General features: G+C 39.7%; 1 protein-coding gene across 2 annotated transcripts in view; it reads left to right on the top strand.

The window, feature by feature from the left end:
* The window catches only part of LOC119719357 (ciliogenesis-associated TTC17-interacting protein-like), a 77,913-nt gene that overhangs the window by 23,069 nt on the left and 31,624 nt on the right, over positions 1-23,220 (top strand). For both annotated transcript variants that reach the window (XM_038188785.1, XM_038188786.1), the window contains exon 3: positions 14,903-15,088. In XM_038188785.1, coding sequence (XP_038044713.1) covers positions 14,903-15,088 — 186 coding nt within the window. The remainder of the gene's footprint in view (positions 1-14,902; positions 15,089-23,220) is intronic.

Genomic DNA, 23,220 nt, shown 5'->3' with positions numbered 1-23,220 from the left:
CAAATGGATTTTGAGACAAAAAGAGGCTGCTTGTCATTTTTAACGATGTATTTTGTAACTTTATATACGTTTTTTTGCACTCCAGGAGTTAATTAAATATCAAGTCTCATAATCAATAATGATGCATTTAGTGCAAAGTACACAACTAATTCTTTTCTGAATGTTCACAAAACCATACCGGTACATGTACTTGTAGCTTCTTAGCATGAGCGTCAGGCGTTGTCACCAAGGTGTTGGAAAATCTCTCCCAGTGATCTCCCCCAACTTGCTTTCGTAACGTAGGGGGCTACTTGTGTACATAGCCCATAGTATTTTTGTGTTTTTCTCTAGCTTTTGGATGTTTGTTAAAACTTATATCAAGGGAATAAATATGTGTTGGAGGTTTTAATGTACATCAGATTCGAACTGGCCAACCGATCCCGTTAGCTCGGCGGTCGAGTGGTAAGACATCTGCACTAGAAAGCAGGAGGTTGTGGGTTCGAGCCCCACCCGAGTGATTTTTTCCAACTGTCACTCGGGAGGTAACACACTGAGTATACAGTGTTTAAAATACGTCTGTGAAGGGCAAAACCTAATTTGAATAATATCACCCCGGCGCAAAAATTCCATCTTATAATAGTTTATGCGGTACCCGCTGCTATGTACATCAGATTCGAACCGGCCAACCGATCCCGTTAGCTCGGTGGTCGAGTGGTAAGACATCTGCACTAGAAAGCAGGAGGTCGTGGGTTCGAGTTCCACCCGAGTGACTTTCACTCGGGAGGTAACACACTGAGTATACACATGTATGTATTTATTCCCATTCATAAATAGGCCTGCCTTTTCAGTAAAAAAAAATTCAAAACTTTTCGGTGTAAAACCGTTTTTGTTCAACAAGTTCACTTCATATTTTGTGAAACACCCTCTTGCTAAATACTGGAGTGTCCAGCTCGCGACTAAGATGTAAACAACTCCTTTTATTAAGATTGGCGCATGCGTCGGGCGTACTGCGCGATGTTGCGCAGAATGCACCTGGGCATTGCGTTGTGAATTTAGGACTATAAAATACTGATTTACTGGTAGTATTGCGCATGCTTATGTGAGGATTGTGAACATTCAACCAAGAAAATGGTAAAAGGCACTAGATTTCATAGGAGTTCAAATTTCATGTGACACTGGAAAAGTGTTTAAGACCAGTCAGTTATGTCTTTATCATCCATTTAAGACCAGCCACGTGACAGGCTTTTGACCAATGGGAATGGGTAAACTGTCTTTGGTATTTATGAATAAAGATTTAATATAAATTTTAAAAGTGACAGTTATTTGATAAAATCATTTAATCCTTAATTGTAGCCTACCAAAACATTCTGGGAACAGCTTTGTAGTTGTGTAACTGGGGAGAGCTAAATAAATAAGTGTACGGTAGTATGGTTGGCTCTCCTCTCAACCGAGTAGTTCCACTAATTTAAAATAATTTGGGTGGAGCGAAGTTTTCTGGATGTCTCAATAATATCAAAATATTTTATTTACAGCACAATATGAGACAATACAAAATATCAGGTATTTACAAAAGAATTATGGTATAAAGAACTTGGGTATATAGAACGACAGTCAAAAGGGAATTGAAGCTGTCTAGATCTATCCAATGATCTGAAACTACAAACAATAAATGACTAATGAATTATGGGAAAGCTTTCAGGTCAAAGTACATTATTAAAGACATTAAATTCAAAGTAATTTGGGGAAACACTGTTTTCCTTATTTTTAAATCAAAGAATACTTTTTATAAATACATCAGTAAGTGGAAGTTTTTACCATTTTGCTCAAATAGAAGAATTATTCGCAATGGCAACTATAAGAATAAGAATATTGTATATACAATAGTGCAATTTTAATTCCGAAAATAGAAATGAATTCTTCACCAAATAATGTTACATGTATAAAATAATGAAGTAAGAATATATACCATGCCCTAATAACAAATTTCTGAATACCCATTGGACTTTAAAGAAAACAGATATTTTTGGGAGAATGGGAAAGTCTATTTCAAATAATAAATGTGAAAGTGAATATTATAGCAATGCTAAGATTTCAGTCAACGTTTGCTTGCTCGTGTTGCGCAAAAGTTACAAATTTGTTTTTGTTTCAAAAGGAAAAATGGAGATTCATAAAATTAAAGTACTTGTTAACATTGTTTTTCGGAATTGCGCAAAAAAATATTAAAATAGAAGGCAATAATGTGTTTAATAAATGTTCTAAGCATAAAATACAGTCAACTGAAAATCCTTCTTGCCCTGCCACTTATGCAGGAATTTGATAGTGAATCATATGGGAATTGCTGATTCACATACATGTAACAATGTAATGTCACGACAAACAGATTTAATTCGAAAGTTATTATTTTGTTAAAGTCGTGATCACAAATGTTTATTTCTGGCTGTGTTGTTTCGACGGCCTTAACTTCTGGCAATATAAAGAAATATACAAAAGTCCAGAATGTTGCATAAAAATGACTGGCATAAAAAGATTCAGGCATAAAAAAATTGGCATAAAAAGTTAAATAACACACAAGGGATTTACTCACCACTTGGGATGATCTACGTTCATGCCTTCCTAGTCTCCGTGCTCAATGTTAAAATTAATGCAGAAGCAGCAAAAATATTGCAAACTGCAATGCCGGCAACGCTGGATATAAAATTTTATTGCTGCTACAATGGGGAGCCGCACCCAAAATTTGCAGAAAAAGTGGAGTGTACAGTGCTCGCAGAAAATTATGGTCTGCTGCAACGAGGTGTTGGATCGTAATCAAAGTTTATTTCGCTGCTAGCCCTACAAGAAAACTATACAAAACGCCCGGAATGCCAGCTATCTAACTTAAACAAAGCGCGTAGAATGTAAAACTCGCCTGCTCGCTACGCCCTTTGCATGCTTTAAAAAGTAGCGGGCAAAATTCTTGGTGGCGCGCGCTGTGCTAAAAAAAGTTAAGTTGGCTTCAAGAGGGCGCTGGCAAAAAGCATGATCGCAATGGCTGCTGACATGTGAAATGACACAAACACGTTACAAAGTTATGAAATGAATGTTTGAGTAAGGAACCTGTCGGGTAAAAGTAAGTACTGAAACCCGACCTGGTTACAGTTGTTCAGTTACAACCTCAATCTCTACATGTAGTTTTTAGCTGTGAATAGTAGCTCAACAAATCGTCATGTCGCTCCGTTAGGGGATTCGGGGAGTCAGTCAGTCGGGGAGCCAGTCAGTTAGTTAATCTGATTTCACCCAAACGTTGTCAAATGTATCAGTAGCCCAGCCCCATCACATGACCAAAAACAGCGCTGTCAATATGTTGGCCTTGGTCAAACATTCAAAAATGTACATGGTGACCTCTTCGTCTAACTTACAGTTATGGGTTAAAGGTCAAAATAGGTCAAATTTCAAAAGTATTGCTACATGTCAAACATGTTGGCCTTGGGCAAACATTACAAAATGTCAATTGTGACCTCTTTGTTTGACCTACAGTTATAGGGTCAACGGTCAAAATAGCTTTAAAACCCTCTCACAGATTGAGCTGTCCCAATAACTCTCATAGAGGAAAGGTAACCCTCAACCCAATTCAGCGTCAAAGCAGGCTGTACTACATGTATGTAATCCAAATAACCCTCACACAATCCGAGCAGTCCCAATGACCCTCTCACAAGGATAGGTAACCCTCAACCTGAGTTTATACAATATAAGCCTTACGTGCAAATAAACCTCACACAAACACAGGTAGGCCCTAACCCTCGCAAGTGCTCAGAACATGGCAAAGAGTAAACTCGTCAGGCAAGCTAGTTCAATGATTACGGCAATGATCACCTCAGTCGTAAAACCCCACCGAATGGTTTCCAACCCACGACAAGCAATCTACCGGTACATGTACCACCGAGTCACAGTCTCACCAGCCTCTCAAACCAAGTTCTACAACTCCTAGCCCTTTTGTTGTAGCACTAATCAAGACACAATAATCAGTCTTAATTTCCGTAGAAGCATGTAAATCTCTGTCCCCAATAATCTCAGATAATCGACACTTAAGCTACAATTACTCCACTGACATACTTAAGATAACACGTACCGGTAGCTTAATGCTAACTAACCCGGAGCTACAACTCCCGAACCCGGCCGCACCAGAGCGTCCACCGTCAGAGATGAGCTCCTACTCCCGACCGGGGATTACGCAACAGCAACGAAGACCCCAGCAACGGCATCGCGACTTGACTCGTCCCTGAACCCCAAAGCTTGGCTTCTTGCGACTTGGCAACAGCACCAGAACGCATTCCTACTGCATTGACGCCATCTTGCGAACTAACGAGATGATCTCTGGACCCCATGCTATAACATGCTAATTCACGCACAGCCTTTGTTATATGCGGTGCTGATTGGTCACTGTACACCATGATTTATTAATCTCCTGATCACGCAGAGCAATTTATTGGTGATTGGTCCACGCACACTTCGGCATTATTAGCACGTACCAAATGTCCTAGATCATGCGCATAAATAATTCCTAGGACTTGGACTCCTATACAAGTCTTCATAAACATGTACCCCTTTTCGTCACACTACAATGACAAAATTTACATTGACAAGTGTTGTCAAGATGACGTCATCGCAGGGCATGTGGCGTCATGTGATAGAATTATATTTTAGGAATTATTCTAAGCATTTTGAACAACCTTTAACTTCATGAAGCACTCTAAAAAGTGACTGCAAAAGGACCAACAAAACATAGGCATGTGTGAAATGCGAAAAAGCCCTATGTTCTGTTTTCAAACAGACATACTGGTACAGCTCTAGTTTTCTTTTTCAGTCATTTTTTCAGTCATTTTTAAAATACCTTTAAACCTTAAAAATATTGCTGAAATATCAACTGGGAGACATTAATCCACATGTTTGCTCAAAAATGTAGCTAAGCCGGAATGTGTTAAAGATGAAAATTGACGTGACGTCACGATGACGTTATCATAGGTGTATGTCATATAACGTCACTTGAAAAATGCACTTTTCTAAGGCCTACATGTATATCTGCAGAACTATAGGTCCGATTGGGTTGTAACTTGTTGTGTACCTAAACCGAGATGTCTTACAGATAAAAAATTATGTGATGTCATCATGATGTCATCACATGACATGTGACGTCATAATTCAAAGCCCTATGAGAATGTTATCACATAATATAGTATATGGACAATTCCACGGTAATGGAAGGATGTTTTCACTCATTATACAAAATTTCAAATGGGTGGATCACACACACTGTTATTAGTTACATCAAACAAATGTCACAATTGTATTGCTATAATGCTACCTTCAATTTCCACACTTTTTGGGGCATGAATACCTCTCTTTCATGAATTATGAATATTAATGAGGTCGGTAACGGAAGGATGGTAAAACGGACAAGGGTTTTCCAACTTACAAGTGTTTTGCATAAACTCTGTGAATTTTTTGTGGCAATAATATTTTAAAGATAGGAAATGGAATCCCTGAAGCTTTAACTACAGTACATACATGTATACTATGCCACCTTTCATTTGAATTTTAGTAATATAATTACATAGTCTTCAGTGAATACTAATTTGGTAATGGAAGGATGGTAACGGAAGGACAAAAGGTTTACTCAATTATAGCTTGAAAAAAAAATGTGAATTTACATCAACAAGTGAAACAAGTTGCTGAAATGTGTAACTAAATGTGAAATCAACAATATGCAGACCTGGCATAAATAATGATACCCAAGAAACTATTGAGATAAAGATAGGTGCCTGCTAATTAATAATAATAAATGAAATTAACGAAAACAACCAAAAAACACATAATTCACGAACACAACACTACTACAGAAATAGACTTCAAACCCATCACCTCAATCCTTAAAAGTGAAAATACACTGTATTTGAACACTGGAGTACATGTACATGTATATAACTTTCACCGACAACTTTTAATAATAGGTTCAGTGGTTTACATTGAGGGGTGGGGGGGGGGGGGGGCTACCAGCCTACATTTAAGTTAAAACATCTTACCGGTAGACCTGATTGCATCAGAATCATTATGCTTTAAAAAAAAAATCAAATGTTAGGTGTTGCTTTTTATTAAGGGAATAAATGTGTGCTCCGGAGGTTTTTATCACTCTGTTTAATACCACTTAGAGTCTGGGTGCTGATAATTACCCGAGCCGGAGGCGAGGGTAATTATCAGCACCCAGACTCTAAGTGGTATTAAACAGAGTGATAAATACCGACGGAGTACATATTTATTCCCATTCATAAATACCTTTTCGGTAAAAAAAAATCATATAATTCGTTCAAAACATCCCGATTTTGTTCAACAAATTCACTTTATGCTTTTTGAATCATCCCTCCTGCAAAATAATGGAGTGTTCAGCTGGCGAGTAAGATGAAAACAACCCTTTTATGGAGATTGACGCGCGCGTATCATGCGCGTTGCGTTTTGAATTTAGAACTATAAAATTCTAACTCCCTGGTAGTGTTGCGCATGCCTACGTGAGGATTGTGAACGTTCAACCAATTAAACGATAAGAGGCACTGGATTTTTAGGAGTCCACATTTTATTGTGACACTGGAAAAGTGTTTAAGACCAGCTAGCCATGTCTTTATCATCCGTTTAATACCGGCCACGTGACGGGCTCTCGACCAATAGGAATGGCTAAACTGTCTGAGGTATTTATGAATGAACTTTAAATTCAATGTTTGGAATCAAATCCTTACTATAATTCCAGGAATCTCTGTGTGTGTGTGTGTGTGTGAGTGAGTATGTAAACACCGGCAATCGTGGACGTAAGACAAAAGAATTTGGGCGCAAACAATACATGTATGTCCAAGATTGACCGAACGTCCATGATATTAAATCGTGTACAAAACCAATGAGAGCTGTCGCTAAAAAACAAAGGAAACAAATAAAGGAAAGAGGATTAGGGACAATGGGGCATCCATGATTGCTGGCATTTACACACGTGTGTGTGTGGGTCTGTCTGCCTGTCTGTGCGTCGATTATCTCCAGAACCGGGTGCCGTATGAAGTTGAAAATCGGCGGGTATATTGTTCGGGACAACAGAATGTGCAGTGCCAAGTTTGAAGTGGTTTGGATGAGCAGTTCTAGAAAAAGCTGCAAAAAAGTAATATTTTCTGCAGGCAAACCTACCAGTATATCTAGAACACCACGCACTGATGTTCTTCATCTATATTATGTAAACAATCAGGTTTCTCGCAAAACGCGATCTGCTTCATTTACGGCTCAACGTTCATTGGATGCTAAATTCCGTGCGCAAATCGAAAACGTTTTTTAGCCAATGAAAATGACTGTTATGGCCACATGCGGGACATGAACACCAGTGGCAACTGCGACATGTATGTCAACAAATCGAGTGTTAGTGCGGCCCGCGGCGGGGAATTCGAGTGCGGCATAGTGGCCGACACTCGTCGTAGTCGTAACAACATGAACGAAAATGAAAAATTAATATGCTATGCACATGTATCTCATGTTACTGGAGAGATCAAACCAATAACTGAGACATCGTGGACCAAGTTCTTAGAAAGTGTGCACATTTGGAAAGATTTGGGTGGGAATTCAGCTGAAATTGCGAGGTGTTTCGTAGCAGCTCCTGATGATGATGGCCTCACGATCGCGATGCCTAAAGACGGTGGTTTTGATCGCAAATGCTATCAGTACTTCACCGACTCTACAAAGCAGAAACGGGCTCTCCTTGCCCAGCAGAAACAAGAAGCCAGCCTACAAACCTTGTCAGCTGAAGGTTAGTTTTTATATTATGTAAACAGTGAGAGTGAGATCAGCTAACATGACATGATTTTCCCATGACATGGCAACCGTGTATTGCGTTTGTGCAGTTTAGGACACCCTTTTCGCGCTCCAAAATCAAAACCCTATCCTCTCTCCACCAAATTAATCCTTCTACATGACGTCGCCATGCAGCTTTATTTGAGTCCAGTAACTAAAAAGTGGATTTTCGTTCTCTTTATTCTAGAAGAGGGTCCTAAACTACACAATCGCAATGCCTATTTTAGTTTCGATCAACAACAGGTCAAGGGTGTTTTGTATTGCTTAAAAATGGCCTTTCCAGGTAATTATATCTTTATTTTTAAGGATATTAAACAGTGGGAAAACCTGGCCATTTTTCTTCGATATAAATGTGCTTTTTAAAAATGCAATTTTTAAAGCCCTGACCGAGACTTTCATTTTGGTAACATTACAGACCTGTTATGAATAAGATATTTTATATCCTTTGAGGATATTTATTATCATATTCATAAAAACTGAGTTATTGGGTTCGCCACCCTCAGGGGAAACCCTGGCCATTTTATTTTTTCAACACAAAAGTACGCAAGTTTTTCAACTGCAATATATGAAGCCCCGACTGTATAATAATTAATTACTTTCATTTTGGTAACATTTCCGACGTATGGTTATGAATAAGATAATTTATATCTGTTGAGGATATTTATTATCAGATTCATAAAAAAAATTGAGTTATTGGATTCGCCACCCACAGGGGAACCCCTGGCCATTTTTTTTTCAATTCAAAAGTGCTTTAAACAAAAATGATTGGGGCCCATCAGTGTTATGTTAATTCAAATTAGGGTTTGCCCTTCTACATGTGTATTTATTTACCAGTATTAATAGGTGAAAGAAAGGTTAGCCAAATGGCTGATATTTTTTTGTCCAAAGTATTACTTTAAACTTTTGAAACTTTAAAGTGTTTTTGTTTTTATTTTTATTTTTTACAGATATAAACGCCATTGCACAAATAAGAGAGGATGCTTCAGACACCGAGCCTGCTGGGAAAAACAACCAAATCCTGCGTTCAGAGTCAGGTTTGGAAAAACCGAGAGCCACCAGATCTGCCCACGTACTTCCGAGAATGTGCATCATTTATCGTGATGCTCGGTACTCAACTGATCGTGATGGAAAGAGGAAGAAGCAACCACTAGTCCAGTGTGAGCTTATTGATGGCGGCAAGCTTTCGGAGGCTGCAAAGAAAAGAGATGAGAATTTGCTTCTCCATATTGAAAACAGAGACTGTGTGGCCATTGAACTAAGATGTCATTCCTCTTGCCATAAGGACTACACAAGATTTCTTAGTAAACCGCAAAATGTAGCTAGTGGGGAACCATCAGCCCTCTACTCAAGAGCTTTTGACAAATTTTGCCAAGAAATAATAGATTGCCATGTCATTAATGACAAAGAAGTATGGAGAATGACTAAACTGAAGAAAGTCTTCGACCGAACTGTACGAGACGTTGAAAATGAAGATTCGTCTTCTTACAAGACTTGGAGTCTCAAGCAACGGTTGAAAGAAGCATATCCCCAACTATGCTTCTTGAAACCAAATAGAAGGTTTGAAAGCGACTTTGTGTATGTTGATGTCCTTTCTAAACGATTGTAAAGTGGAGTTGGATACCGACAGCGACACTGACACAAGAACCAGTGAAGAAGAAGAAAGCCCTTCTCCTCCGTCTAGAAGAATTGCAAGCCAAATCAAATTCTTGACCAACCATCTTGGGAGCACTGTGCGAGACCGTTTCTCCACTGCCCTTGACATCAAAAGAGAAATAGAGCTGATGTCATCTGACAAACTCCCATGGCCTCCAACATCATCAGACCTTACTCTGGATACTGCCCATCAGATCATCCCATCAAAGCTTTTCAACTTCTTGGCCTGGGTTGTTGGCAGTTCAGATGTCCCTAAAGAAGATGAGTTTGTTGAAGTAGGTCAAGGAGAAACTTGGCGAATTCTGACGATTGCCCAAGATATTATCTACATGGCAACAAAGGGGAGAAAAGCAATGCCAAAACACATGTCCTTGGCAATGGCTGTATGGCATATGACTGGCTCGGCACAACTGATTGGGCTGTTAAATGGTCTTGGCCACTGTGTCTCCCACACATCAGTTCTTGAGCACGACACTGCATTGGCCCAGCAGGAAATCCAAAGAGGCAGCAATGCACTACCATTGTGCTTAGTCAAAGGCACATTCACTACCTTGGTGTGGGACAATAACGATTTTGGGGAGGAGACACTGTCGGGTAAGGGAACCACCCATAACACCAATGGTATCGCAATTCAGCATTCAGAACCACAGACTTTCACAACTGAGCCAAAGCAGTCTATGACGAGGACAAGGAAACGCTCATTGCCAGCACCAGATGTAGATTTAGTAGCATTTCGTGGTGCTAAAAAATCGTTTCCAGCTACATTTGCCTTTGGAGTAGCCCTTGAAGAGAAATATCATGTAGCATCGACAGAACACCCCCTGCGCAAAGATGCAGCATATTGTCTCACAAAGATCCCCCAAAGCCGTCTCCTGCCGGCTTGGACTGGATTTAACCAGCTACTCAGCAACGAACTCCCTCCAAAGGCTACAGTTGCATATCTACCAGTGATCGATGCAAGTCCGACAGACCTAAATACCGTGAATACAGTTCTTCATCAGAGTGTCGAAATCGCCAATAAGTTGGAACTACCATCGGTGGTGGTCGTAGTTGATCAAGCAATTTACGCCAAAGCACAAACCATCAGATGGCAGACTCCTCTCTTCATGGACCGAATTGTGATCCGCCTTGGTGCCTTCCACACCACTATGACAGCCATGTGATGCTGGGCTGCAAGACATACTCATAGAATCAGATGTTGTTGCACCAGGTTCCGTGAACGGAGTCATGAATGGCCACCAATACAACAGGAGTATCCGTTGTCACAAGGTCATGGCGGAGGCACTCCATCGCTTACGCTGGCAGAGTTTCATAGAGGACATGTCTGAGAAGGAAGCAAAACAGTATGGTGAAATGGTGCAAAACCTTCACACAACATTTCCGAGTCAAGAGTATGAAGATCTGGTTGAGGGCCCCACATTCCAGGCGATGATGATGGCTTATGATGAGTTCATCAAATCCAAAAGTAAAGATGTGACCTTTGCATTTTGGAGTTCGTATCTCCAAATGGTCCAAAGTGTTCTACTCTTCGTAAGGGCTACAAGAGATGGAGACTGGGCACTCCACCTCGCAGCTGTGCGAGCTCTTGTGCCATGGATGTTTGCATATGACAGGACAAACTACTCTCGTTATCTACCTGTTTACTGGCTGGAAATGAAGAACCTGGAGAAAACACATCCGATTGTTCTCAACGAATTCCAGATTGGGAATTTTGCAGTTCAAAGGCAAGATGTCCATGGTTGCTCACGAGTTGCATGCGATATGACGATTGAACAGACAGCCAACAGAGATTCCAAAACAAGAGGCGGAATGAAAGGTTTCACCACCAACAAAGGGGCAAGCAATCGTTGGATAAGAGCACACCATGAAAGAGCTGCAATAACAAGACAATGTGAAGAAATGGCAGGGAAAGGGCAAAAGATTGCAACTCGTAAAGATCTAACTAAGACTGAGGCGTGTGGCCCGTGATGAGCAGGATGTACAAAACATCATGACTACCATATCTAGTATGATCAACCCCTTTGACAATGATCCAGAAACTGATCCCAATGATGTGATCCATTTGTCTTCTGGCGTCATTGCTTCACCTGAGGTTTGTGCTGATATGATAGAAGCTCATGAAAAGGGAAACACTGCATTTGTGACCTTTTGCATAGACCGTCTACAAGGAGGCGAAACTGACTTGAACAAACCACTGAAAAGGATGAAGCTGAAGACATTCACATCTATGGCTAAAACTGTAACGGCAAAAGTAAAAGGGAAAGATGTAATCAGTAAGAGTGACAGAGAGCTACTGGCTAGACTCGTCATCATTGGCAGAAGTCGCAACATTGATTTGAAGACATGTTGTTGTACTGCTTAGCCCCACTGCCACTGTTGTTATCTACACATGAAGGATGTCTAGTCAAGACTAACAAAGCCAAGTTGTTGCACTTCCTGGAATCCGCACCAAAGGAAACACCCATTGTGTCAGGGAAACCAGGAAGTGTGTGGATCATTGACGGATTGGCAATGCTTCAACAAATGAGCCCCAAACACATGCCAGTGAGCATGGGCGAACTTGCTGAGAAGCTTCTTAGTCAGTTGGTGAACTTGGCGTGCAAACATAAATCCAACAGTGTCCACTTCGTCACAGACAGATACCCCAAGATCAGCATCAAAAATGCAGAAAGGAAACGCAGGGCAGCCACTGGGTCCCAAAAGATCAAGATTTCAAAGCCTTCACAGCCAATTCCGAAGCAGTGGAAAAAGTATCTTGCAAACGGCTTCAACAAAGAGCAGTTGGTAGAGTTCCTCTTCAGCACTTGGAGTAACTGCGATGTAACAAGCTTGAAAGGGGTAGCACTAGTTGTAGCCCATGGCGAACTCTGCCATTCTATCTCACCCAACAATGGAAGTGTACATGTAAAAGAGGTCACTGAGCTACACTGTTCACACAAAGAAGCTGATACTCGAATGTTTTTGTATGCCAGCTACATTGCCAAGTCCTCCGACAGCGACATAGTCATCAAGAGTCCAGACACCGATGTTTATAATTGGTGTTGCCCTATCCTCAAATCATATCAGTTCCAACATATATTTCCATACCGGTAAAGATGAAAATGTCCGCACCATCAATCTACAAGCTATAAGGAAGCACCTTGGAGATCCTCTCTCTGATGCACTCATTGGTCTCCATTGCTTCACTGGCTGTGATTCTGTCAGCGCCTTTTACAGCAAGGGGAAGATGAGAGCCATTAAACTGCTGGTGGAAAACCCAACATCATGTACTCCATTTCAATCCCTCGGAGAGTCTTTCATGGTGTCAGAAGATATGGTAACTGCACTAGAAGTATTTGTGTGCAAGCTGTACGCTCAGCATGATTACAGCCACGTCAACGAAGCAAGGTATGCTATGTTTTCCATGGCTACCAAGGCGGAAAATGTCATGCCACCTAATCGGGATGCCTTGCATAAACACACCAAGCGAGCGAACTTCCAAGCAGCCACCTATAAGCGCAGCCTTGTACAACACCCCGACATTCCCTGTCCTGTCGGACATGGGTGGAAGATGGTAGATGATGACCTTGGCATAGACTGGATGGATATGGACTCGGCTCAACAAAGTGTCCTCGAACTTGCCAACTGTGCATGCAGCAAATCGAAGTGCAAAGTCAGTGAAGCAGGCAACAAATGTTGTGTGTCATTAGGTATTTCCTGCACAGAACTATGCTCATGCAAGAACTGTGACAACTTAAGTCTACCATTCGATGATGAAGGCATTGAAGAAAATGAAGGAGAAGATGACAATGAAGAAGATGGGGATGATGAGAGTGAAGAGAACTTTGAGACTGAACAATCTTCCAAGTAGCATTGTCTTAGTGGGTGCGATTTGCCTGGCGCAGCTTTTCAAGACAAAAAGGTTAATTGCGGTCATGTCCGGGTGCTTTGAATGGCATTTTTTTTTTCAAGCAGCTTTTGAATGCCAGCAGTATGTATTCAGGTCTGCGATTTGAGGTAAGTATTTCTCCTTTTAATTGAAGGAAGGCATCTAATTTCTCCTGTGTAAACACCGACTTATACTGTAACTTGTAATGGTTTCACAAAGCCACCTTCAGTTAAAATTGCCCAAAATTATATCACCCAATTGTTTAGTGATAAACACACTTTAGATTTAATGAGGCTCATTTTTGGTGCAGTATCTGTCGTGACACCAACATTCTTAGGTCCGGACATTCATTATGATCCTACCTCTTGAGTCTTTAATAGCTAATTCACTTAAATGCATTGAACATAATGTCATTCAGCATATCTTAGAAGAATTCAGACCAGAACATGATACATTTTTGTAAATTGTAATGTAAATTAATTTTCAATCCACTGTATAACTGGTGTACATACTTGCATCGTTGAGGATATTTCAGACACATACATTTTTCTATTTACTCTGGTGTACATACTTGCATCGTTGAGGATATTTCAGACACATCGTATTAATTACAAACTTGGTTATGTACTTTATTTGTTGAGGCTATCTCGGCATATTGTATTAATTTCCAAACTGTTTACTCTTTGTTATTCAACGGAAAAAAGTGATTGTCAACAAAGATACATGCAGCACAGAAAATCAAGAAGCTGTCATGGTAAAAAAAAAAATGTTGTCTTTGTCTTACTATCATTTGTTTATACTTTATCTTTGACGTCAACACACAGTAAATTTCCCTTTGCTTTCCTACGGTTCCTGGATTCCTGCATCGAAATATTTCTACACATCCAATTTTTTTTATTTTACATATAAACCAACATGACCATGGGCATCACCAGGTTTTTCTAGAGAGGGGCAAAACATATTTTTTCAAAAAAATTCCTGTATTTCTCAACATATTCTCGATTTATCAGTTTAGAGGGGGAAAGGGGACATTTTGGCCCCCAACACAGTAAATTTACACCAATATGACTTAACGCCTCTTTTTTGTTCTTTTTTTCCGCTTTTTATTTACCACTTAGTACACCTTTGCAAATCCACCTCCATGTTGTTTGTGTACTCGAGCCTAATATAGGACAGTCGGAAAAATAAAAAGTAGGGGAGATATGTGCAAATAAAGGGGATGATAATGCCTCTATAACACATTTCCAAGAAGTCAACCAAACTTGTCGCATATTAAAATCTGCTTAATATATTAGAATGGCATAAAAACCCTTTGAAAATAAACATCTGTGCTAACTATAATAACATTGGAGGCACAGTGCGCTGAGCTCACTATTATATTTTTACATTTTGGTCAAGAGAGGGCGCTGTTTTCTTATGTTTTTCTTTAAGGTGAACAATGAGATTTTTTTTCGTGTATAGCACATTACTGTGCAAATTTTGAGCATGGGATCAAGTCGATCCTAGATTATACACATACTATCTACCATTTTTTGGTTATTTACTACCCTGCAGCTCAAGATGATCTCCAAAGCATCCTCTTCACCGACGCACTTGTGACGACATCCGATACAGGAAAGGAGCTTGGTGAGTTCTCGGTCAGCATCGAGCTCGCAAGACACAGTGGCCAAGATTGTTTGCTAATTCATGCCAACAGCCACGGGGCACTCGACAATGTGCCAATGGGAACCTCAGTCACTGGTAAGAGTTTTCTGTGTAGGTGTCAGCTCTTTTTCATGTTTTTTGGCAAAAAGTGGGGGAAGAGAGGGAATTTTGTGATTATTTTGTCTTGCAGGGATCGAGCCATTAGTTGGCTTTTCCGCAAAGTTGCAGAAAAGCCTTTCGTTTTGTTCTCATTTTTTTTTTGGTGGCTTTTCCGCATATTTGCAGAAAAGCCTTTCTTTTGTTCTGATTTGGTGGTTTTTTTTTGGCTTTTTCGCAATTCTTGCAAAAAAGCCTTTCTTTTTGTTCTGATTTTTGGCTTTTTCACAACTTTTGCGAAAAAGCCTTTCTTTTTGTTCTGATTTTTAGCTGTTTCGGTGTACACGCCGAAACAGCTCTTGTTTTTGTTACTTTTTTTTTCTCATTTTTTCTTTTTCCTCTTTTTTTCCCATAGGATAACACGTGTTTTCGTTCTACAAGTCACTTTTGGACTTTTTTCAAATCCGATCGACTTCAAACCTGGCACACACTTAGACCACCATCTGAAGATGTATGCCGCAACTTTTTGTCATTATGACGTCATCACGTGTCACGTGACGTCATCCTAAAAGAGCATACTTTAAGGCCCTATATCTACAGAACTGGAAGTCCGATTTGGTTCAAACTTGGTATGCAAGTATTCCGGGACGTGTTATAGACGAAAATTGCAGTGACGTCATGATGATGTCATCGTGTGATTTTATATAAATTATTCAATTTTATGACCTTTTACTCATATCTCATAAACGGAATGTGGTAAATTCGAAATTCTTTTTGTAACAGGTTTGTTAGGTCATAGATAGATGCACAAAATTTCGTAAAATGTGTGACGTCATCATGACGTCATCAAAAACGTGATTTTTTTTTATTCACATATAAGGGTATGTCCGATCGTTATGAAACTTGGTGGGTAGTTAGGTATAGATAACAGCATTCCAAATCTGAAGTGACGTCATCATGACGTCATCATCTGATTTTTTATGAATTTTTCAAATTTTAATATTTTCTTCAAATTTTGCAAAAATTATATAAAATACGGTCCAATCGACTTCAAACCTGGCACACACTTAAACAACCATCTGAAGATGTATGCTGAGTCATGACGTCATCATGACGTCATCACGTGTTACATGACGTCATCCTAAAAGTGCATACTTAAAAAGGCCCTATATCTACAGAACCGGAAGTCCAATTGGGTTCAAACTTGGTTTGCAAGTATTCCGGGACAAGTTGTAGACAAAAATTGCAGTGACGTCACGATGACGTCATCATGTGAGTTTATATAAATTATGCAATTTTTGGACCTTTTACTCAAATCTCATGAATGGAGCATGGTAAATTTAAAATTCTTTTTGTAACATGTTTGTCAAGTGAAAGACAGATGCACAAAATTTCATAAAATGTGTGACGTCATCATGACATCATCAAAAACGTGATTTTGTGATTCACATATAAGGGTATGTCCGATCGTTATGAAACTTGGTGAGTAGGTAGGTATAGATAAAAGCCAACCTCGTCCCCAGGGTGTCGAGCAGTATGCGCCCACCACTACCTGCTCTCTCACCCTGGTATTGGATCATTTGCATGTGCAAGATTTTTGCACACGTATGCAAATGAGGAACAGTCTGGTGCCTGGATATGCGTTACACATTAGCGTTTGTTTTTGTATGCGGTGTCTGGGGTAAAAACAGAGTCAATTCGTAGCAGCGCGAGCACGGCGTGAGTTACGAAAACACGATTTTTGAAATCAAACTGTTACGATCTTATCGAGACAACATGCAGTATCATATTTCATATTAATACGAGCAAATTGGTATTTTCGAGAAGGCGTGGACGAATGATCGCGAAAACGCGTACTGCACGTTGTGAATATATAGCACCAAGTACATGATAAAAATCCATTACTAGCCAATTGCGGTATCCAATCAGGATACAGGAAGAAAGTTTCCTATCCAGGGTTTACTATTGGAAACGTGGTTGGAAACAAAGTAAGCATTGGGGACGAGGTTGGATAAAAGCATGCAAAATCTGAATTGATGCATCATGACGTCATCGCCTGAGTTTTTATGAATTTTTCAAATTTTAATATTTTCTTCAAATTTTGCAAAAATTATATAAAATACAGTCCGATCCACCTCAGAGAACCTGATGTCCGATTGGGTTCAATGTCGGTATGCAGATATTCCAGCTTGCAGTGACGTCACGATGATGTCATCATGTGATTTTATATGAATTATTCAATTGTTTGACCTTTTACTCATATCTCATCAATGGAACGAGGTTAATTCAAATTCTTTTTTGCGAAAGGTTTGTTAGGTCATAGATAGATACAGAAAATTTCAAAAAATGTGTGCCGTCATCATGACGTCATGAAAAAGTTTTTTTTTAACATAGGATGGACACTTTTTGTATAAAATACGCATTTACATGTCCATTCGACCTGGATGAAACTCCTTTACGGCAGTCATTAATAAAATGGTCGAAACAGCCCAGTGTTTGTCCACAAACACATTTCTAGGTTTTCTTTCTTCTTCTTCTTCCACTTCTTTTTTGCACAAAATCCCATAGACTTTGTACACGTTTTTTCTACATGCCACTTTTGGCCTTAAAACAATTCCGAATTCCTTCAAACCTAGCACATACTTAGAACATCACCTGCAGATGTATGCCGAATCATTACGTCATGCTGACATCATCATGCGATTTATTATAGAATTTTGAATATTTAATTTTTCCATAGACTTTGTACACAGAAATTTAAACAAAATTGTTGATTTTCACAGGGCATTTTCGACTCTTTGCCAGTAATTCATTTACACCAATCTTTGTCCAAGCAAAGACCCTAATTCAAACAACTTTGTGTAATGATGACGTCATGATGATGTCATCCAGTGTTTATTTATAGGCAATTGAATTGTGACACTTTTAATTTTAAAAAATGCATAAGAAATCAACCGTATGCATCCGCAGCATTCTGTTGCCGGCAAGTGGTATAGTAGGTTGAGGTCTTTATTTCATTCAGTGTGCGTGCAATCACGTGACGCTTAAAACTTCAGGTTGACAATACCTCTGCTTTAAAACATGCACAGGACGTCCACAATGTGTACATGTACATGCAAGTACGTAGTACATCTCGTATGTCAGTCAGCTCGCGGCGCACATGTTGCTGAGGTCAAATCCTGTCCACAGTGACCGTTTTAGCCGATTTTCGGCTAACTTTGACAGATTTTATGTTCATGCATAGTCAGGGACGTATTATTGATCAAATAAATCATAATGCGGAAAAGCCCTATGTTCTGTTGCAAACAGACATAGATCTCTAGTTTTCTTTCTTCTTCTTTTTGTCGCCTAAATCCCTTAGACTTTGTACACGATTTTTCTCAGTGCCACTTTTGTTATTAATCTTTGTCATACATCATTCAAATTAAGCGTAGTCATAGTTCTTATAGCAGAGATGTGCCCCGAAGAGTGACGTCATGGTGACGTCATCGACTAATTTATTATAGATTTGTTAATATTAAATTTTTCCCATAGACTTTGTACACAAAAATGAAGAAAAAATTGTCGATTTTCAAAGGGCATTTTCGACTCTTTGCCAGTAATTCATTTACACCAATCTTTGTCCAAGCAAAGACCCTAATTCAAACAACTTTGTGTAATGATGACGTCATGATGACGTCATCCAGTGTTTATTTATAGGCAATTGAATTGTGACAAAATTGTTTTAAAAATGCATAAGAAATCAACCGTACGCGTCCGCAGCATTCTGTTGCCGGCAAGTGATAGAGTAGGTTGACGTCTTTATTTCATTCAGTGTGCGTGAAATCACGTGACCCTCGCTTCCGGTCGAAAAAGGCCAAAACCGGAAGTGGCCTGTTATTGAAAAGTGGTAATAGATATGAACTTGCTTTCAACGGTGTTAGCCTCTTGGCTGATAGTATTCTTGAAATCATTTACCGATGACGTCATGCAATCTTCGAGCGCCCTCTAGCGACAGGTTTAAAATGTTCAAAAATGTATTTTGAATAGATGTCTGTGGCGAAGTTTGTCGGAATCGCCTAAATATTGGTGTATATGATGACCTTGACCCACTTAAGACGAAGTTTTAGGCGTATGACGTCATCAGACCGGAAGTTCCGTTGAAAAGACCTTTCCTTTTTCAAAAATTGCTAACAAATCAATCCGTACAGATATAATCTTGAATTGCCCATTAAATGATAGCGTAAACATTGGCCTCAACAGAATAATCCAGGACTTTCATTTTATCTCGTGTGAGCAAAATCACGTGACCCTTCCTTCCGGTCTAAACCGGAAGTAACCCAAATTGCCTTATAATTTAATATTGGAAAAAGATGTGAACTTGCTTGCAACGATGTAAGTCTGTGGCTAGAAAAAACTTCATGAAAAAAACGCCGGTGACGTCTTAACATGTTAGAGCGCCCTCTACGGGTAGGTTGAAAAAAGTGTAAAAATGAATTTTTAGTCGATGTCTGTGACGAAGTTTGCGGTAATCGCTTCAAAATTGGTGTATATGATGACCTCAATGTAGGCAACACCTGTGCACAAAAAAAATTATGATGTCATCATACCGGAAGTTAAAAACAAAAGACCTGTTTTCCTTCAAAAATTCCTGGAAAATCAACCATGACAGTTTTTGTATTAATTTTTACTTTATCTGTCGATTTCAGGTAGGTCTAAAACATTTCAAAGTTTCGAGGCAATAAGCGAACTTGCACATGCCGTGCGCACGCTTACAACTTCAGGTTGACAATACCTCTGCTTTAAAACATTCACAGGACGTCCACAATGTACATGTACATGCACGTACATTGTACATATGCACATACATCGTATGTCAGTCAGCCCGCCTGCAGCGCACGTGTTGCTGAGGTCAAATCCCGACCTTTATCTGCAGGGCTTCGTCACGAATCGGCCGGAGTGTTCGACAGCTCTGTTTATATGAACTACACATTTACAAAAGAAGTAGCAGTTCTTGAAGATAGCATGCATGGTAATGTAAGTTGAAAGCGAACGTTTCTTTTTCTGAATGATATGTGGATTCAGTAATAGATTCAGTATAGGGCGGCATGGGTGGCTTGTGCGTAAAGTGCTAGCCTCTCACTAAGGTGACCACGGTTCGAATCCTGGCCGCGGATCACATGTGAGTAGAGTTGTGCGTTGGTTCTCTCCTGTGCCACGAGGGTTTTTCTCCGGGCCCTCCGGTTTTCCTCCCTCCGGAAAAATCAAACACTTTCAATCTCAGGCTGTGTTCCGTGGTCATATATGGGTCGATGTGGCCGGCAGCCATAGGCGCCCTTACGTGCCAGCGGCCCGACCACGTTGTAGCCGCGTCCTTCGCAATTCAGCATACCAGCTGCGAGTAAGGATGATTAGCCTCCCAAATTATTATTATTATTATTATTATTATATTTTGGCAGAATTTGGTTCACTAGAAGTTGGGGTGCGATTTTGAGGATGAATTTGGTTGTTCTTTTTTAGTTCCTTCGCCGTGACTTGACTAGAATAGGACACAAAATGATCACCACACATCATTAAGAAAGCAACGAGCTTTTGTTTGATTAGCTTGTGCTAGTCCTTGTGGCGACATTTTCGTAGGTTTTCTGCCTTTTCTTTTAGCTTTTACGTGGTCGGAGGACGGTGAACAGCAAATCATTATGCACGTACGAACACATAATTTCAGGGGGTGGGTCGTTTTGAGGATGGTAATTTGTTTCATGTCATACATGTTAAATTCCTTTTTTTTGGTATGTTTTGTTTCGCAAGTGTCTTTATTTATAGATGGGATATCCAGCTATGAGTGTGTGTTTTTATGAAGACAGTTGGTTAAGTTTTAGAAAATTCACTTGAAAACTAGACAACAAATGGTGCATTTAGACTGTACAACACTTGTATACATGTACCTGTATACTATACATGTACTTCGTGTTTTCGGTCATACAGACACACATTTTGTGAGGAAAATTTCGATAAAATTTACAATTGCCACATTTTCTTTTGATACAGGAACCTGTTCAAGCAAAGTCTGTTCGATTAAAACATTGTACATATACATAGTCAGGGATGTGTTATTGTTAAAGAAAAATTATAATGCAGAAAAGCCCTATGTTCTGTTGCAAACAGACATAGATCTCTCGTTTATTTGTTCTTCCCCTTTGATTTTTGTCTCTACAGGATGAGGAAAAAAAAACAACAATATACTGTATTTTACAGTGATTTTCTGCATGTAGCACTTTCAAAATCTATGATATGAAAGCCCACTTCAGAGACTTTTAGTACAAGTATCATTCAAATTACTCCTGTACTTTTTTGAAAGTTTTTTACAATTCACATAGGGTTTCATTTTTATTTATTCACCCTGTATGTATTGGACCTTTAGTGAGGAAATTGTGAAGACTTTGAATATGATGCATTAGACTAATTGCCTGAAGGGACATACTGTTTCCACCTTGTCCTTCCGTGTGTGGGTGGGTGTGTGTGTGGGTGGGTGCGTGTGTAAACACCGGCAATCGTGGACTTGGGACAAAAGGGTTAGGGCACAAACAAAGTGTCCACGATTGACCGAACGTCCATGATCTCAAATCGTGTACAAAACCAATGAGAGCTGTTGCTAAAAAGTTAGAGAACAAACAAATTAATGAGGATTAGGGACAATGGGGCATCCACGATTGTCGGTGTTTACACACGAGGGTGTGGGTGTGGGTGTATGTGTTCATCTTTTCAAACTGTGGACTGAAAATACCAGAGAACAAAAGAGAACAATATCGTCCACAATTTCCAGCATGCGTCCGCGATTGGGGTCGTGTACAAAACCTATGGAGTATTCCTAAAAAGTTAGAGTACAAACAAAAGAGAGACAATAGGACGTCCACGATCGACAGTGAACTCACGTTTGTGTGCGTGGGTGGGTGTGTGTGTCCTGGCAAATCTTGTCAGCGTGATAACTTGAGAAATACTTAAAATGTGAACTTAAAATTTGGTTTGTGGATTGTTCTTGGTAATCCTTAGAAACCTATTGCATTTCGGGCCAAAAGATGAAGGGGCAAGGTCACAGTGGCGCAAACAAAATCAGCGCGATAACTTGAGAAATACTTTACATGTGAATTTTTAAGTTCACATTTGCGGGACATTTGTGTTTGTAAACACACCTGACTTGTTTGTTGATATATTTATAACATTTGTCTATGATTTAAGGTGAAAAATTTAAAATTGTGTTTAAGAGCAATCTACAATTTGTTTTACATCACTCAAGGCCTGCCAGATAGCTTATGTATCCATTCTTGACTAAGTTAAGGAAGCAGTCATGACAAAGTGTATGACCTCAATAAGTTATTGTTGAGATTCAGTCAGGTGATCATCAAGCCAATAAAGTGGTAATTTTAAGATCATTCAGTACTAGAGAAATCAAGACAAAATCAATTATTGGCAATCATGGCAATTGTTTTTTGTCCAGGAAATATTTAAAAACTCCAAACCCTTATTTTCCTCACAAAGAAGTACATGTATTACATAAGTATTTTTGTAAAGTACTGTGACAGTAATCGCTGGTTGGAAATGCAATCATTTAGAAATAAAAGATAGAGAACATTTACTGTGTCTGTAAAAATCAAAGTACAGAAATGAAATTCAAGAAAAAGGTCAGCCTGTTCCCCTTATGGTCAATATTGACTGGCAGCAATCCAGTGAAAAACAAGACATGAAATCATGAAATCGTAAATATTTGTTGCTTGGTTGAATGGATGCGGATCAACTGCCAGGGCACTGCCTGCGACACCCAGAACTGCCCGCTAGCAAAGTCATCATCTGGGAACAAACTCATGGGAGGATGAATCGTGGGCACCCATACAAAACCATGGTGAAGACCCTGGTGGAAAACAGTGGCGCTGCGACTGCAGATGATCTTGGGACACTGATGATAGAACAGAACGTGTGGCGTGTCCGTCATCATGCCCGACACAAGTAGTGAAGCTGCAGTCGACCAATGATGATGATTGTGATGAACGGATGATGAAACATTACATGTACATGTACATGTATGTTTTAGGGTGAAACACTATTTCTAGTACGTTATGACAAGTACAGCTGTGCGGGTCATTCTACCAGGCTGGGACACA

This window comes from Patiria miniata, unplaced genomic scaffold (genome assembly GCF_015706575.1).
Source record: "Patiria miniata isolate m_02_andy unplaced genomic scaffold, ASM1570657v1 HiC_scaffold_8, whole genome shotgun sequence".
NCBI classification, from domain to species: domain Eukaryota; kingdom Metazoa; phylum Echinodermata; class Asteroidea; order Valvatida; family Asterinidae; genus Patiria; species Patiria miniata.
This window is presented reverse-complemented; position numbering and strand designations above follow the sequence as displayed.